The sequence below is a fragment of the Scyliorhinus torazame genome, chromosome 11 (genome assembly GCF_047496885.1).
Source record: "Scyliorhinus torazame isolate Kashiwa2021f chromosome 11, sScyTor2.1, whole genome shotgun sequence".
NCBI lineage: Eukaryota > Metazoa > Chordata > Chondrichthyes > Carcharhiniformes > Scyliorhinidae > Scyliorhinus > Scyliorhinus torazame.
Window position 1 is genome coordinate 248,288,898 of NC_092717.1, and position 17,396 is coordinate 248,306,293.

General features: G+C 70.9%; 1 protein-coding gene across 1 annotated transcript in view; it reads right to left on the reverse strand.

The window, feature by feature from the left end:
- LOC140385962 (uncharacterized) overlaps positions 1-15,778 on the reverse strand; it is a 66,726-nt gene extending 50,948 nt beyond the window's left edge. Inside the window, exons 1-3 of the mRNA XM_072468605.1 lie at positions 15,675-15,778; positions 11,226-11,332; positions 8,656-8,825 (exon numbers count right to left, since the gene is read on the reverse strand). Of these exons, the coding sequence (XP_072324706.1) occupies positions 8,656-8,825; positions 11,226-11,299 (244 nt within the window). The 5' untranslated portion in view covers positions 11,300-11,332; positions 15,675-15,778. The remainder of the gene's footprint in view (positions 1-8,655; positions 8,826-11,225; positions 11,333-15,674) is intronic.
- Positions 15,779-17,396: the final 1,618 nt, after the last annotated feature.

Below are 17,396 nucleotides of genomic sequence, written 5' to 3' on the forward strand. Positions count from 1 at the left end.
CGGGGGGCGAGGGGCGGCGCGGGGGGCGAGGGGCGGCGCGAGGGGCGGCGCGGGGGGCGAGGGGGGGCAGGGCGGCGAGGGGCGACATGGGCGGCATGGCGGCAGGGGCGGCAAGACGGCAAGGGGCGGCAACGGGCGGCAGGGCGGCAAGGGGCGGCAAGGGGCCGCAAGGGGCGGCAGGGCGCGGCAGGGCGGCAAGGCGGCAGGGCGGCAAGGGGCGGCAGGGCGGCAAGGGGCGGCAGGGCGGCAAGGGGCGGCAGGGCGGCAGGGCGGCAAGGGGCGGCAGGGCGGCAAGGGGCGGCAGGGCGGCGAGGGGCGGCAGGGCGGCGAGGGGCGGCACGGCGGCGAGGGGCGGCAGGGCGGCGAGGGGCGGCAGGGCGGCGAGGGGCGGCAGGGCGGCGAGGGGCGGCAGGGTGGCGAGGGGCGGCAGGGTGGCGAGGGGCGGCAGGGTGGCGAGGGGCGGCAGGGTGGCGAGGGGCGGCAGGGTGGCGAGGGGCGGCAGGGTGGCGAGGGGCGGCAGGGTGGCGAGGGGCGGCAGGGTGGCGAGGGGCGGCAGGGTGGCGAGGGGCGGCAGGGTGGCGAGGGGCGGCAGGGTGGCGAGGGGCGGCAGGGTGGCGAGGGGCGGCAGGGTGGCGAGGGGCGGCAGGGTGGCGAGGGGCGGCGCGGGGGGCGAGGGGCGGCACGGGGGGCGAGGGGCGGCACGGGGGGCGAGGGGCGGCGCGGGGGGCGAGGGGCGGCGCGGGGGGCGAGGGGCGGCGCGGGGGGCGAGGGGGCGAGGGGCGGCGTGGGGCGGCGCGGGGGGCGAGGGGCGGCGCGGGGGGCGGCGCGGGGGGCGAGGGGCGGCGCGGGGGGCGAGGGGCGGCCGGGCGGCGAGGGGCGGCGCGGGGGGCGCGGGGGCGCGCGGGGCGGCGCGGGGGGCGAGGGGCGGCGCGGGGGGCGAGGGTCGGCGCGGGGGGCGAGGGGCGGCGCGGGAGGCGAGGGGCGGCACGGGGGCGAGGGGGCGAGGGGGCGAGTGGCGGCGCGGGGCGGCGCGGGGGGCGAGGGGCGGCGCGGGGGGCGAGGGGCGGCGCGGGGGTCGAGGGGCGGCGCGGGGGGCGAGGGGCGGCGCGGGGGGCGAGGGGCGGCGCGGGGGGCGAGGGGCGGCGCGGGGGGCGAGGGGCGGCGCGGGGGGCGAGGGGCGGCGCGGGGGGCGAGGGGCGGCGCGGGGGGCGAGGGGCGGCGCGGGGGGCGAGGGGCGGCGCGGGGGGCGAGGGGCGGCGCGGGGGGCGAGGGGCGGCGCGGGGGGCGAGGGGCGGCGCGGGGGGCGAGGGGCGGCAGGGGCGGCGAGGGGCGGCAGGGCGGCGAGGGGCGGCAGGGCGGCGAGGGGCGGCAGGGCGGCGAGGGGCGGCAGGCGCGAGGCGGCGAGGGGCGGCGCGGGGGCGAGGGGCGGCGCGGGGGGCGAGGGGCGGCGCGGGGGGGGGCGAGGGGCGGCGCGCGGGGGCGAGGGGCGGCGCGGGGGGCGAGGGGCGGCGCGGGGGGCGAGGGGCGGCGCGGGGGGCGAGGGGCGGCGCGGGGGGCGAGGGGCGGCGCGGGGGGCGAGGGGCGGCGCGGGGGGCGAGGGGCGGCGCGGGGGGCGAGGGGCGGCGCGGGGGGCGAGGGGCGGCGCGGGGGGCGAGGGGCGGCGCGGGGGGCGAGGGGCGGCGCGGGGGGCGAGGGGCGGCGCGGGGGGCGAGGGGCGGCGCGGGGGGCGAGGGGCGGCGCGGGGGGCGAGGGGCGGGCGCGGGGGGCGAGGGGCGGCGCGGGGGGCGAGGGGCGGCGCGGGGGGCGAGGGGCGGCGCGGGGGGGGCGAGGGGCGGCGCGGGGGGCGAGGGGCGGCGCGGGGGGGCGAGGGGCGGCGCGGGGGGGCGAGGGGCGGCGCGGGGGGCGAGGGGCGGCGCGGGGGGCGAGGGGCGGCGCGGGGGGCGAGGGGCGGCGCGGGGGCGGGCGAGGGGCGGCGCGGGGGGCGAGGGGCGGCGCGGGGGGCGAGGGGCGGCGCGGGGGGCGAGGGGCGGCGCGGGGGGCGAGGGGCGGCGCGGGGGGCGAGGGGGCGGCGCGGGGGGCGAGGGGCGGCGCGGGGGGGCGAGGGGGCGGCGCGGGGGGGCGAGGGGCGGCGCGGGGGGCGAGGGGCGGCGCGGGGGGCGAGGGGCGGCGCGGGGGGCGAGGGGCGGCGCGGGGGGCGAGGGGCGGCGCGGGGGGCGAGGGGCGGCGCGGGGGGCGAGGGGCGGCGCGGGGGGCGAGGGGCGGCGCGGGGGGGCGAGGGGCGGCGCGGGGGGCGAGGGGCGGCGCGGGGGGCGAGGGGCGGCGCGGGGGGCGAGGGGCGGCGCGGGGGGCGAGGGGCGGCGCGGGGGGCGAGGGGCGGCGCGGGGGGCGAGGGGCGGCGCGGGGGGCGAGGGGCGGCGCGGGGGGGCGAGGGGCGGCGCGGGGGGCGAGGGGCGGCGCGGGGGGGCGAGGGGCGGCGCGGGGGGCGAGGGGCGGCGCGGGGGGCGAGGGGCGGCGCGGGGGGGCGAGGGGCGGCGCGGGGGGGGCGAGGGGCGGCGCGGGGGGCGAGGGGCGGCGCGGGGGGCGAGGGGCGGCGCGGGGGGCGAGGGGCGGCGCGGGGGGCGAGGGGCGGCGCGGGGGGCGAGGGGCGGCGCGGGGGGGCGAGGGGCGGCGCGGGGGGCGAGGGGCGGCGCGGGGGGCGAGGGGCGGCGCGGGGGGCGAGGGGCGGCGCGGGGGGCGAGGGGCGGCGCGGGGGGCGAGGGGCGGCGCGGGGGGCGAGGGGCGGCGCGGGGGGCGAGGGGCGGCGCGGGGGGCGAGGGCGGCGCGGGGGGCGAGGGGCGGCGCGGGGGGCGAGGGGCGGGCGCGGGGGGCGAGGGGCGGCGCGGGGGGCGAGGGGCGGCGCGGGGGGCGAGGGGCGGCGCGGGGGGCGAGGGGCGGCGCGGGGGGCGAGGGGCGGCGCGGGGGGCGAGGGGCGGCGCGGGGGGCGAGGGGCGGCGCGGGGGGCGAGGGGCGGCGCGGGGGGGCGAGGGGCGGCGCGGGGGGCGAGGGGCGGCGCGGGGGGCGAGGGGCGGCGCGGGGGGCGAGGGGCGGCGCGGGGGGGCGAGGGGCGGCGCGGCGGGGGCGAGGGGCGGCGCGGCGGGGGCGAGGGGCGGCGCGGGGGGCGAGGGGCGGCGCGGGGGGCGAGGGGCGGCGCGGGGGGCGAGGGGCGGCGCGGGGGGGCGAGGGGCGGCGCGGGGGGGCGAGGGGCGGCGCGGGGGGGCGAGGGGCGGCGCGGGGGGCGAGGGGCGGCGCGGGGGGGCGAGGGGCGGCGCGGGGGGCGAGGGGCGGCGCGGGGGGGCGAGGGGCGGCGCGGGGGGCGAGGGGCGGCGCGGGGGGCGAGGGCGGCGCGGGGGGCGAGGGGCGGCGCGGGGGGCGAGGGGCGGCGCGGGGGGCGAGGGGCGGCGCGGGGGGCGAGGGGCGGCGCGGGGGGCGAGGGGCGGCGCGGGGGGCGAGGGGCGGCGCGGGGGGGCGAGGGGCGGCGCGGGGGGCGAGGGGCGGCGCGGGGGGCGAGGGGCGGCGCGGGGGGGCGAGGGGCGGCGCGGGGGGCGAGGGGCGGCGCGGGGGGCGAGGGGCGGCGCGGGGGGCGAGGGCGGCGCGGGGGGCGAGGGGCGGCGCGGGGGCGAGGGGCGGCGCTGGGGGGCGAGGGGCGGCGCGGGGGGCGAGGGGGCGGCGCGGGGGGCGAGGGGCGGCGCGGGGGGCGAGGGGCGGCGCGGGGGGCGAGGGGCGGCGCGGGGGGCGAGGGGGCGGCGCGGGGGCGAGGGGCGGCGCAGGGGGGCGACGCGGGGGGCGAGGGGCGGCGCGGGGGGCGAGGGGCGGCGCGGGGGGCGAGGGGCGGCGCGGGGGGCGAGGGGCGGCGCGGGGGGCGAGGGGCGGCGCGGGGGGGCGAGGGGCGGCGCGGGGGGCGAGGGGCGGCGCGGGGGGCGAGGGGCGGCGCGGGGGGCGAGGGGCGGCGCGGGGGGGCGGCGCGGGGGGCGAGGGGCGGCGCGGGGGGCGAGGGGCGGCGCGGGGGGCGAGGGGCGGCGCGGGGGGCGAGGGGCGGCGCGGGGGGCGAGGGGCGGCGCGGGGGGCGAGGGGCGGCGCGGGGGGGCGAGGGGCGGCGCGGGGGGGCGAGGGGCGGCGCGGGGGGCGAGGGGCGGCGCGGGGGGGCGAGGGGGCGGCGCGGGGGGCGAGGGGCGGCGCGGGGGGCGAGGGGCGGCGCGGGGGGCGAGGGGCGGCGCGGGGGGCGAGGGGCGGCGCGGGGGGGCGAGGGGCGGCGCGGGGGGGCGAGGGGCGGCGCGGGGGGCGAGGGGCGGCGCGGGGGGGCCGAGGGGCGGCGCGGGGGGCCGAGGGGCGGCGCGGGGGCCGAGGGGCGGCGCGGGGGGCCGAGGGGCGGCGCGGGGGGGCGAGGGGCGGCGCGGGGGGGCGAGGGGCGGCGCGGGGGGGCGAGGGGCGGCGCGGGGGGCGAGGGGGCGGCGCGGGGGGCGAGGGGCGGCGCGGGGGGCGAGGGGCGGCGCGGGGGGCGAGGGGCGGCGCGGGGGGGGCCGAGGGGCGGCGCGGGGGGCCGAGGGGCGGCGCGGGGGCCGAGGGGCGGCGCGGGGGCCGAGGGGCGGCGCGGGGGGCGAGGGGCGCGGCGCGGGGGGGGCGAGGGGCGGCGCGGGGGGGCGAGGGGCGGCGAGGGGGGGCGAGGGGCGGCCGGGCGGCGAGGGGCGGCAGGGCGGCGAGGGGCGGCAGGGCGGCGAGGGGCGGCAGGCGGCGAGGGGCGACAGGGGCGGCATGGCGGCAGGGGCGGCAAGGCGGCAAGGGGCGGCAAGGGGCGGCAAGGGGCGGCAAGGGGCGGCAGGGCGGCAAGGGGCGGCAAGGGGCGGCAGGGCGCGGCAGGGCGGCGAGGGGCGGCAGGGGCGGCGAGGGGCGGCAGGGCGGCGAGGGGCGGCAGGGCGGCGAGGGGCGGCAGGGCGGCGAGGGGCGGCAGGGCGGCGAGGGGCGGCAGGGCGGCGAGGGGCGGCAGGGTGGCGAGGGGCGGCAGGGTGGCGAGGGGCGGCAGGGTGGCGAGGGGCGGCAGGGTGGCGAGGGGCGGCAGGGTGGCGAGGGGCGGCAGGGTGGCGAGGGGCGGCAGGGTGGCGAGGGGCGGCAGGGTGGCGAGGGGCGGCAGGGTGGCGAGGGGCGGCAGGGTGGCGAGGGGCGGCAGGGTGGCGAGGGGCGGCAGGGTGGCGAGGGGCGGCAGGGCGGCGAGGGGCGGCAGGCGGCGAGGGGCGACAGGGGCGGCATGGCGGCAGGGGCGGCAAGGCGGCAAGGGGCGGCAACGGGCGGCAGGGCGGCAAGGGGCGGCAAGGGGCGGCAAGGGGGCGGCAAGGGGCGGCAAGGGGCGGCAGGGCGGCAAGGGGCGGCAAGGGGCGGCAGGGCGCGGCAGGGCGGCAAGGGGCGGCAAGGGGCGGCAGGGCGGCAAGGGGTGGCAAGGGGCGGCAAGGGGCGGCAAGGGGCGGCAAGGGGCGGCAAGGGGCGGCAGGGTGGCAAGGGGCGGCAGGGTGGCAAGGGGCGGCAGGGTGGCAAGGGGCGGCAGGGTGGCAAGGGGCAGCAGGGTGGCAAGGGGGCGGCAGGGTGGCAAGGGGCGGCAGGGTGGCAAGGGGCGGCAGGGTGCGGCAGGGTGGCAAGGGGCGGCAGGGTGGCAAGGGGCGGCAGGGTGGCAAGGGGCGGCAGGGTGGCAAGGGGCGGCAGGGTGGCAAGGGGCGGCAGGGTGGCAAGGGGCGGCAGGGTGGCAAGGGGCGGCAGGGTAGCAAGGGGCGGCAGGGTGCGGCAGGGGGCGGCAGGGTGCGGCAGGGGGCGGCAGGGTGGCAAAGGGCGGCAGGGTGGCAAGGGGCAGCAGGGTGGCAAGGGGCGGCAGGGTGGCAAGGGGCGGCAGGGTGGCAAGGGGCGGGCAGGGTGGCAAGGGGCGGCAGGGTGGCAAGGGGCGGCAGGGTGGCAAGGGGCGGCAGGGTGGCAAGGGGCAGCAGGGTGGCAAAGGGCGGCAGGGTGGCAAAGGGCGGCAGGGTGGCAAGGGGCGGCAGGGTGGCAAGGGGCGGCAGGGGTGGCAAGGGGCGGCAGGGTGGCAAGGGGCGGCAGGGTGCCAAGGGGCGGCAGGGTGCCAAGGGGCGGCAGGGTGCCAAGGGGCGGCAGGGTGCCAAGGGGCGGCAGGGTGCCAAGGGGCGGCAGGGTGCCAAGGGGCAGCACGGTGGTTAGCACTGCTGCCTCACAGAGCCAGCGACCAGGGTTCAATTCCTGCCTCGCGTGTCTGTGTGGAGTTTGCATGTTCTCCCAAAGTCTGTGTGGGTTTCCTCTCAGTCCAAAGATGTGCCGGTTTGGATTGGATTGGATTTGTTTATTGTCACATGTACCGAGGTACAGTGAAAAGTATTTTTCTGCGAGCAGCTCAACAGATCATTAAGTACATGGGAAGAAAAGGGAATAAAAGAAAATACATAATTGGGCAACACAAGGTATACAATGTAACTACATAAGCACTGGCATCGGATGAAGCATACAGGGTGTAGTGTTAATGAAGTCGGTCATAAGAGGGTCATTTAGGAGTCTGGTGACAGTGAGGAAGGTTAGGTAGATTAGCCGCGCTAAATCGCCCCTCAGTGTCCAGGGATGTGCGGTTTGGGGAATTGGCCGCGCTAAATCGCCCCTCAGTGTCCAGGGATGTGCCGGTTAGGTGAGGTTATGGGGTTAGGGCAGGGTAGTTGGTTTTGGTAGGTTGCTCTTTCAGAGGGTCAGTGCAGACTCAATGGGCTGAATAGCCTCCTTCTCCACTGTCGGAATTCTACGGTAACGGAATTTAAAAAAATATATTTTTTCCAATTAAGGGGCAATTTAGCATAGCCAAAGGTCTTGCATCAAGAATTCAGAGAGTTAAACAGTAGACTAAAAAGCAGGACCTGTCAGGTTATAATCTCTGGATTACTCCCAGTGCCACGTGCTAGCAAGTACAGAAATAGGAGAATAACACAGATGAATGCGTGGTTTAAGTGTTGGTGTAGGAGGGAGGGTTTTAGATTCCTGGATCACTGGGACCGTTTCTGGGGAAGGTGGGAACTGTACGCCGTGGGCGGCACGGTAGCACAGTGGTTAGCACTGTTGCTTCACAGCGCCAGGGACCCAGGTTCGATTCTTGGCTTGGGTTTGCGCGGAGTCTGCATGTTCTCCCCTTGTCTGCGCGGGTTTCCGCCGGGTGCTCCGGTTTCCTCCCACAAGTCCCAAAAGATGTGCTATTAGGTGAATTGGACATTCTGAATTCTCCCTCTGTGTACCCGAACAGGCGCTGGAGTGTATCGACTCGGGGCTTTTCACAGGAACTTCATTGCAGTGTTAACGTAAGCCTACTTGTGACAATAATAAAGATTATTATCACAAACAGGACAGTCTACATCTAAACCAGAGCGAGACTAACATCCTTGCTGGCGGGTTTGCTGGTGTTGTTGGAGGACTTTAAACTAATTCGGCAGGGCAGGGGACACAAGACTGTTTGCAGAATAGGGACACAGTATTACATAGAAAAGCAATCAAGTCAGAGGGAACACAGCGGTAGTAAGTTTCAGGGAAGTATGGCTGGATGGCCTCTGCTTTAATGCCAGGAACATTAGCGGTAAATCGGATGAGTTAAGAGCGAGGATGGACACATGGAATGGTGATATAGTACCCATCACGGAGACGTGGTTGAGGGAGGGGCAGGATTGGCAGCTTAACATCCAGGATATAGAATCTTAGGGCGAGACGGGGAGAGGATAAAAGAGGAGGCATTGCATTATTCGTTAAGGAGTCAGTTACTGTGATAAGGAGCAAAGATATCTTGTGGGTGGGTGGGTTGGGGGGGGGGGGGGGTTGAATCAAATGAAGCTTTGTGGGTAGTGCTTAGGAACAAAAATGAGGCAGCCACATTGCTGCGTGTTTATTATAGACCCCCAGATAGTCAGTGGGAAACGGAGGAACAAGAACATGCACAATTTGCAGAGGAGTGTAAAGATACTAATCGGATAATTACATTAGGTGATTTCAACTTTCCCCAACATTAATTGGGATTATCACTGTGTTAAGAGTGGATGGAGTGAGAGTTCTTAAAATGGAGTGGAGTGGAGTTCTTAAAATTTCTTAAGATGTTCTTAAGATGGAGTGGAGTTCTTAAAATATATACAGGAGAACTTTGTGGCTCAATATGTAGAGGATCCAACAAGGGACGGTGCAGTGCTGGACCTAATTCTGGAGAATGAAGCCGGACAGGTGGTTGATGTGCTGGTGGGGAGCATTTTGGTGATAGTGATCACAACATGGTAAAATTTAAGCTTGTTATGGACGAAGAAATGGACAAATTGCAAAAAAAAGGTTTTAGGTTGGGGTAGGGGGGTGGATTTTAGTAAAATAAGGTAGGATCTGGCCAAGGTAGACTAGAAAAAGAGTTACTTGTGGGGGAAATCTACAGAAGAGCAGTGGGGGGGGGGGGGGAAGAAAGAGTTCAGAAAAGAAATGTTCCCTCTGGGGTAATAGGAAGTAGGAACATGCCCAGAGAACCATGGATGACCAGAGACATTCAGATGCTCAACAACCTAAAGCAGCAACTGCCCGGGGTGAGGGGGTGGAGTGGAGACAAATAGAAATCTTTGTAGTCGTTACCTTGTGGCGGACTGCCTGTCTCAGCTGAGCTGTGTCTCTGGCTGTCTATAGCATGGGGTAGTGATGGAGCCGGTCCATGCGCAAATGGTGGGTTAAATGCTGACATTGCCCCAGCTCGTGAGACCCTCAACCCCTGGCCTCGCTTGGTGTGATCTCCACCCTGGAGCAACCTGTGGAACATAACAGACTGAGTAATAAGGCAGCATCATCATGCTAAAAGCTTCTGGAACAAATGATCCAATCAGAGTGTAACACACCTGCACCTCGAACCGTCAATCCACAATCGTTCAAGTGTACGGGTCAGGGGGTCACTCAGCCCCTCGAGGCCGCTCCGCCATTCATTAAGTTCAAGGCTGATCTGACTGTGACCCCCCTTCCTACCCCCATAACCTTTCACCTCGTTAATGAAGAATTTAGCGGTTAGCACTGCTGCCTCACAGCACCGAGGTTCCGGGGTTCGATCCCGGCTCTGGGTCCCTGTCCGTGTGGAGTTTGCACATTCCTCCCGTGTCTGCCTGGATCTCACCCCCACAACCCAAAGACGTGCAGGTTAGGTGGATTGGCCACCCTAAATTGCCCCTTAATTGGAAATTGTTTTTCTAAATTAAAGGAAAGAAAAAATAATCTCTCTAGTTGTAACTTAAAGATATTCAAAGACTGTTTCCACTGGGGCTGGTTTAGCACAGGGCTAAATCACTGGCTTTGACAGCAGACCAAGGCAGGCCAGCAGCACGGTTCGATTCCCGTACCAGCCTCCCCGAACAGGCGCCGGAATGTGGCAACTCGGCGCTTTTCACAGTAACTTCATTTGTGACAATAAGCGATTTTCATTTCATTTTTTTCATTTCATTCATTTTTCATTTCATTTCATTTCACTGCCTTTCGAGGGAGAGAGTTCCTGACTCTTCTGGCGGCCAGGGTGTGTAGGCAGCACCGTGCCCCTGGCACCAACCCCCTTACCCGTGACCCCTCCCCACCCGGAGTGCGGCCCAACCCCCACCCTGCACCACATGCCGGCACCAATACCGGCCGCTATGGCTGGGTGCCCTGGTCACTGAGGCCACCAGCTACCCACCCCCTGGGCTGCATGCGTCGGACTGTCCTTTAAAAAATATATATTTCTAAAACCAGGGGAACTCTTTCCAAACCTTCTGCGCGCAGTCCCTTACCTACAGGTACCTAAACTCACTTCCTCTCGGGAGCTCTATCCTCTCCTTCAGTTCCTCTACACTGGCAAACCCCTCTTCCAGGTACAGATCCCTCACCTTAACCAGCCTCACTTCTCTCCACTTCCTATACACACCATCTATCCCCCGGCTCAAAATGATTTTCGCACAACGCGTCAACATTGACATCCATTCTATCCTGAAATGCCTCCTCAGCTGGTTCCAGACCTTCACTGTGGACGGCACCACAGGGCTCTGAGTGTTTTCCTTGGTGCCACTGAAGGGCAGCACGGTAGCATTGTGGATAGTACAATTGCTTCACAGCTCCAGGATCCCAGGTTAGATTCCGGCTTGGGTCACTGTCTGTGCGGATCTGCACATCCTCCCCGTGTGTGCGTGGGTTTCCTCCGGGTGCTCCGGTTTCCTCCCACAGTCCAAAGATGTGCAGGTTAGGTGGATTGGCCATGATAAATTGCCCTTAGTGTCCAAAATTGCCCCTTAGTGTTGGGTGGGGTTACTGGGTCATGGGGATAGGGTGGAGGTGTTGACCTTGGGTAGGGTGCTCGTTCCAAGAGCCGGTGCAGACTCGACGGGCCGAATGCCTCCTTCTGCACTGTAAATTCTATGATAATCTATGAAACGCCGCTGTCACTATCGCCCTCAGCTTGACCCCCCCACATGATTCTTCCTCCATCCTAACCCATTCTACCCCCTCTCCTTCCCCACCGCCCCTCACCAACGCCACCTTCGTCGCCCAGTAATAATGTAGCAGGTTCGGCAATGCCAACCCTCCCTTCTGCCTCTGCAACCTTTGGCACCTTCCCTGCCCATACAAAGTCAGTGTGTGTAGAGCGGCCTGTCTTCTGCAGGTGCTCGTAGGACCCGCTGGCGATGGCAGCGAACCCCGCTGCCCGGGCATTCTGGTGGGCTCGGTCTGTACTCAAATGGATGTATTGTGCCAACTGGGTACATAGGGCCTCCTTGACGGCGAGGTCACAATTCGACACTGCACTCTCTACTTGAGGAATAATACAGCTGTAAGGTCACATTATTCGGTGAAATGTTCTGAGGTGCTTCACAGGAGTGATTACGGAACGCAGATTAACACTGAGTCAGATGAGGAGATAGTGGGGGCAAAGGTACAAAAGGTGCCCTTTCTATTGAGGGCTGAGAGGCAGAGGGTGGTAATGACAGAGTGGGTAACTTCCACAGCATCAGGCCCAGGCAGCTGAAGGAATGGCAGATTGACTGGTTAAAAGTAGAGGGTTTGAAGTGGCCAGAATCAGAGGAGTGCAGACATGTTATAAGCCATGGGGCTATATAAATGCAACCGACTACGACACAGCAATAACAAAGATTATTATGAGAAAGTTTTCAATGCAGACTCTGAACTGGGTCACTCACCATTCAGTAGCGTCCTGGACATTGAAGAGGCCAGCCTGCAGCGCTGCCTGAACCTGCCTCTCCTCAAAGCCCATCTCATACAGGGCAAGGAATAGGTCATCGACTGTCTGTTCAAATTACAACCCAGAACATCCAATATTAAAACTGCCTTTCCACATCACATCAAAAATATATTGCTTCACGGATCTCAGTTAAAAGCTGCATTCGCTCTTGTTTAATCAGTGACACGGGGTAACGAGAACCAGTCTGCACAGAGCGGAGGGAGCTTTCTACCTCCCCTCACTGGGGACAGTCTGATTCGACAGTGATGGGGGCAGGTGTATAGGGGGTTTGGGGATTGGGAGTGTTTAGGGCTTGGAGAGGGTAGGAGCTTTGGGGGGGGCTGAGGGGTGTTGCGAGTGGTTGGGGGAGGTGAGGAGGGTGTTAGGGAGTGGTTTGGGGGGGTGAGGTGAGGGGGGTGGGGTGAGGTGAGGTTGGGGGGGGTGTGAGGTTGGGGGGGGGGGGGTGAGGTTGGGGGGGGGTGTGAGGTGGGGGGGGGGTGAGGTGGTGGGGGGGGGTGAGAGGTGGTGGGGGGGGGGTGAGAGGTGGTGGGGGGGGTGAGAGGTGGGGGGGGGGGTGAGAGGTGGGGGGGGGGTGAGAGGTGGGGGGGGGGGTGAGAGGTGGAGGGGGGGTGAGAGGTGGAGGGGGGGGTGAGAGGTGGGGGGGGGGTGAGAGGTGGGGGGGGGTGAGAGGTGGGGGGGGGGTGAGAGGTGGGGGGGGGGTGAGAGGTGGGGGGGGGTGAGAGGTGGGGGGGGTGAGAGGTGGGGGGGGTGAGAGGTGGGGGGGGGGTGAGAGGTGGGGGGGGGGGTGAGAGGTGGGGGGGGGGGGGTGAGAGGTGGGGGGGGGGTGAGAGGTGGGGGGGGGGTGAGAGGTGGGGGGGGGGTGAGAGGTGGGGGGGGGGGTGAGAGGTGGGGGGGGGTGAGAGGTGGGGGGGGGTGAGAGGTGGGGGGGGGGTGAGAGGGGGGGGGGTGAGAGGTGGGGGGGGGGGTGAGAGGTGGGGGGGGGGTGAGAGGTGGGGGGGGGGTGAGAGGTGGGGGGGGGGGCGGTGAGAGGTGGGGGGGGGGCAGTGAGAGGTGGGGGGGGGGGCGAGAGGTGGGGGGGGGGGGCGAGAGGTGGGGGGGGGGGGGCGAGAGGTGGGGGGGGGGGGTGAGAGGTGGGGGGGGGGGGTGAGAGGTGGGGGGGGGGGGTGAGAGGTGGGGGGGGGGGGTGAGAGGTGGGGGGGGGGGTGAGAGGTGGGGGGGGGGCAGTGAGAGGTGGGGGGGGGGGGCGAGAGGTGGGGGGGGGGGGGGTGAGAGGTGGGGGGGGGGGTGAGAGGTGGGGGGGGGTGAGAGGTGGGGGGGGGGTGAGAGGTGGGGGGGGGGGGGGTGAGGTGGGGGGGGGGTGAGAGGTGGGGGGGGGTGAGAGGTGGGGGGGGGGGTGAGAGGTGGGGGGGGGGGTGAGAGGTGGGGGGGGGGGTGAGAGGTGGGGGGGGGGGGTGAGAGGTGGGGGGGGGGTGAGAGGGGAGGGGGGGGTGAGAGGGGAGGGGGGGGTGAGAGGGGAGGGGGGGGGTGAGAGGGGAGGGGGGGGTGTGAGGGGGAGGGGGGGGGTGAGAGGGGAGGGGGGGGTGAGAGGGGAGGGGGGGTGAGAGGGGAGGGGGGGGTGAGAGGGGAGGGGGGGGTAAGAGGGGAGGGGGGGGGGGTGAGAGGGGAGGGGGGGGTGAGAGGGGAGGGGGGGGTGAGAGGGGAGGGGGGGGGTGAGAGGGGAGGGGGGGGGGGTGAGAGGGGAGGGGGGGGTTGAGAGGGGGGGGGTGGTGAGAGGGGGGGGGGTGGTGAGGGGGGGGGGTGGTGAGGGGGGGGGGGGTGGGTGAGAGGGGGGGTGAGAGGGGGGGGGGTGAGAGGGGGGGGGGGTGAGAGGGGGGGGGGGTGAGAGGGGGGGGGGTGAGAGGGGGGGGGGTGAGAGGGGGGGGGGGTGAGAGGGGGGGGGGTGAGAGGGGGGGGGGGGTGAGAGGGGGGGGTGAGAGGGGGGGGGTGAGAGGGGGGGGGTGAGAGGGGGGGGGTGAGGGGGGGGGGGGGGGGGTGAGGGGGGGGGTGTGGGGGGGGGGGGTGAGAGGGGGGGGGGTGAGAGGGGGGGGGGGTGAGAGGGGGGGGGGGGTGAGAGGGGGGGGGGTGAGAGGGGGGGGGGTGAGAGGGGGGGGGGTGAGGGGGGGGGGGTGAGAGGGGGGGGGGGTGAGGGGGGGGGGGGGGTGAGAGGGGGGGGGGGGGTGAGGGGGGGGGGGTGAGAGGTGGGGGGGGGGGGTGTGAGAGAGGTGGGGGGGGGGGTGTGAGAGAGGTGGGGGGGGGGGGTGGGGGGGGGGTGTGAGAGAGGTGGGGGGGGGTGTGAGAGGGTGGGGGGGGGTGTGAGAGAGGTGGGGGGGGGTGTGAGAGAGGTGGGGGGGGGTGTGAGAGAGGTGGGGGGGGGGTTAGAGAGGTGGGGGGGTGTGAGAGAGGTGGGGGGGGTGTGAGAGAGGTGGGGGGGGGGTGTGAGAGAGGTGGGGGGGGGTGAGAGAGGTGGGGGGGGGTGAGAGAGGTGGGGGGGGGTGAGAGAGGTGGGGGGGGGGTGAGAGAGGTGGGGGGGGGGGTGAGAGAGGTGGGGGGGGGGTGAGAGAGGTGGGGGGGGGGTGAGAGAGGTGGGGGGGGGGTGAGAGAGGTGGGGGGGGGTGAGAGAGGTGGGGGGGGGGGGTGAGAGAGGTGGGGGGGGGGGGGGTGAGAGAGGTGGGGGGGGGGGGGGGTGAGAGAGGTGGGGGGGGGGGGGTTGAGAGAGGTGGGGGGGGGGGGTTGAGGAGGTGGGGGGGGGGGTTGAGAGAGGTGGGGGGGGGTTGAGAGAGGTGGGGGGGGGTTGAGAGAGGTGGGGGGGGGGGTTGAGAGAGGTGGGGGGGGTTGAGGAGGTGGGGGGGGGTTGAGAGAGGTGGGGGGGGGTTGAGAGAGGTGGGGGGGGGGTTGAGAGAGGTGGGGGGGGGGTGAGAGAGGTGGGGGGGGGTGAGAGAGGTGGGGGGGGGTGAGAGAGGTGGGGGGGGTGTGAGGAGGTGGGGGGGTGTGAGAGAGGTGGGGGGGGGGGGTGTGAGAGAGGTGGGGGGGGGGGTGTGAGAGAGGTGGGGGGGGGGGTGTGAGAGAGGTGGGGGGGGGTGTGAGAGAGGTGGGGGGGGGTGTGTGAGAGGTGGGGGGGTGTGAGAGAGGTGGGGGGGTGTGAGAGAGGTGGGGGGTGTGAGAGAGGTGGGGGGGGTGTGAGAGAGGTGGGGGGGTGTGAGAGAGGTGGGGGGTGTGAGGAGGTGGGGGGGGGTGTGAGAGAGGTGGGGGGGGGGTGTGAGAGAGGTGGGGGGGGGGGTGTGGAGAGGTGGGGGGGGGTGTGAGAGAGGTGGGGGGGGGTGTGAGAGAGGTGGGGGGGGGTGTGAGAGAGGTGGGGGGGGGGTGTGAGAGAGGTGGGGGGGGGGGGTGAGAGGGGGGGGTGTGAGAGAGGTGGGGGGGGGGTGAGTGGGGGGGGTGAGAGGGGGTGGGGGGTGAGTGGGGGGGGGGTGAGTGGGGGGGTGGGGTGGGGGGGGGGGGGTGAGAGGGGGGGGGGGGTGAGAGGGGGGGGGGTGTGAGGGGGGGGGGTGAGAGGGGGGGGGGTGAGAGGTAGGGGGGGGGGTGAGAGGTGGGGGGGGTGAGAGAGGTGGGGGGGGGTGTGAGAGAGGTGGGGGGGGGGTGTGAGAGAGGTGGGGGGGGGGTGTGTGAGGGTGGGGGGGGGGGTTGGGGGGGGGGGTGAGAGAGGTGGGGGGGGGGTGAGAGAGGTGGGGGGGGTGAGAGAGAGGTGGGGGGGGGTGAGAGAGAGGTGGGGGGGGGGTGAGAGAGGTGGGGGGGGGGGGTGAGAGAGGTGGGGGGGTGAGAGGTGGGGGGGGGTGAGAGAGAGGTGGGGGGGGGGTGAGAGAGGTGGGGGGGGTGTGAGAGAGGTGGGGGGGGGTGTGAGAGAGGTGGGGGGGGGGGTGAGAGAGGTGGGGGGGGGGTGAGAGAGGTGGGGGGGGGTGAGAGAGGTGGGGGGGGGGTGAGAGAGGTGGGGGGGGGGTGAGAGAGGTGGGGGGGGGGTGAGAGAGGTGGGGGGGGGGGGTGAGAGAGGTGGGGGGGGGGGGTGAGAGAGGTGGGGGGGGGGGTGAGAGAGGTGGGGGGGGGGGTGAGAGAGGTGGGGGGGGGGTGAGAGAGGTGGGGGGGGGGGTGAGAGAGGTGGGGGGGGGTGTGAGAGAGGTGGGGGGGGGTGTGACAGAGGTGGGGGGGGTGTGAGAGAGGTGGGGGGGGTGTGAGAGAGGTGGGGGGGGGGGGTGTGAGAGAGGTGGGGGGGGGGGGGTGTGAGAGGAGGGGGGGGTGAGGGGGGGGGGGTGAGGTGGGGGGGGGGGTCACGCAGGGTGCGTCCTCCAGATTCACTCACCACAGGAGCCCCGACCCGCTCCCATGGTGCCGCCGACAGGGTCCGACATCAGGGCCGCCCCCCCCAGCCTGAGTGCCGAGGCCCGACTGTGGACCTGGCCCCGCCCCCGGCCTGTCACTCCCGGCTCGTCAATCCACTAACCCCGCCCGTGGCACCGCTCCCGGCAAGTCAATCACCCAAGCCCCCGCCCCTGTCCTGTCTCCTCCCTCACCCCGCCAGTGGCACCGACATTCACCCCGGCACCTGCACTAGAACCGCCAATCACCCGGACCCCCGCCCCTGTGACATCACTGTGGCGGGCGCTGATTTTGAACGGGATTTTCAACGTAAGTGTGTCTTTCTGTGTCCCTGTGTGTGTGTCCCTACATTGTGTCTGTGTGGGTGTGTCCCTGTGGGTGTGTTATGTCCATGTGTATGTGTGTGTATCCCTGTCCCTGTATGTGTGTTCATCTGTGTGTTTTGGTGTGTGTATATGTGTTGTCCCTGTGTGCGTGTATTCCTGTGTGTGTGTGTGAGTGTGTATCCCTGTGTTTGTGTGCGTGTGTCTGTTTGTGTGTCCCTGTGTGTGTATTTGTGTCCGTGTGTGTCCCAGTGTTTGTGTGTGTGTGTCCCTATCTGTGTGTTCCTGTGTGTGTGTGTCCCTGCGTGCCTGTGAGTGCCCCTGTGTGTGTATGTGTGTGTGTCATTGTGTGTCCCTGTGTGTGTTTGTGTCCCTGTGTGTGTCTGCGTTCGTGTGTGTGTTCCTGTGTCTGTGTGTGTGTGCCCCTGTGTGTTTGTGTGCCTTTGTTTCCCTGTGTGTGTGTCATTGTCTGTGTGTCCCTGTTTGTGTGTCTATGTGGGTGTCCCTGTGTGTGTCACCGTGTGTGTGTTTGTGACCCCGTGTGTTTGTGTCCCTGCGTGCCTGTGTTTGTATCCCTGTGTGTGTCCCCGCGTGTGTGTGTCTGTCTGTATGTGGGTCCCTGTCTGTGTGCGTCACTGTGTGTGTGTGTGTGTTTCTGTGTCCCTGTGTGGGTGTCCGTCTGTGTATGTGTTGTCCCTGGGTGTATGTGTGTGTGTCTGTCCCTGTGTGTCTATGTATGTGCCTGTATGTGTGGGTATGTGTGTGTCCCTGTGTGCGCGTGTGTGTGCCCGGCTCTGTGTGTGTGGGGGGGTATTCTCTGTCCCTGTGTGTGGGTGTCCGTGTGTCCCTGTTTGTGTGTGTGTGTTTCCTGTGTATGTGTGTGTCCCTGTGCGTGTGTGTGTGTGTGTCCCTCTGTGATTGTGTGTGTGTGTCCCTGACTGTGTCCCTGTGTGTGTGTGTCCGTCTGTGTGCGTTTCTCTGTGTGTATGTGTTTCTGTGTGTCTGTCTGTCTGTATGTGGGTCCCTGTGTGTGTGTGTTTGTCCCTGTGTGTGTATCCGTCTGTGTCTGTGTTGTCCCTGGGTGCATGTGTGTCTCTGTGTATGTGCCTGTATGTGTGGGGGGGGGGGTGTCCCCTGTGTGTGGGTATCTGTGTCCTGTGTCCTGGTGTGTGTGTTTCTGGGTGTGTCTTTACATGTGTGTGTGTGTCCCTGTGTGTGCCCGTTTGTGTGTGGGGGTGGGGTAGTCTCTGTCCCTGTGTGTGGGTGTCTGTGTGTGTCTGTCTGTCTCCGTGTGTGTGTCCTGCGTGCCTGTGTGTGGGTGTCCCTGTGTGTGTGTATTCCTGTGTGTGTGTCTCCATGTGTGTGTCCCTCTGTGATTGTGT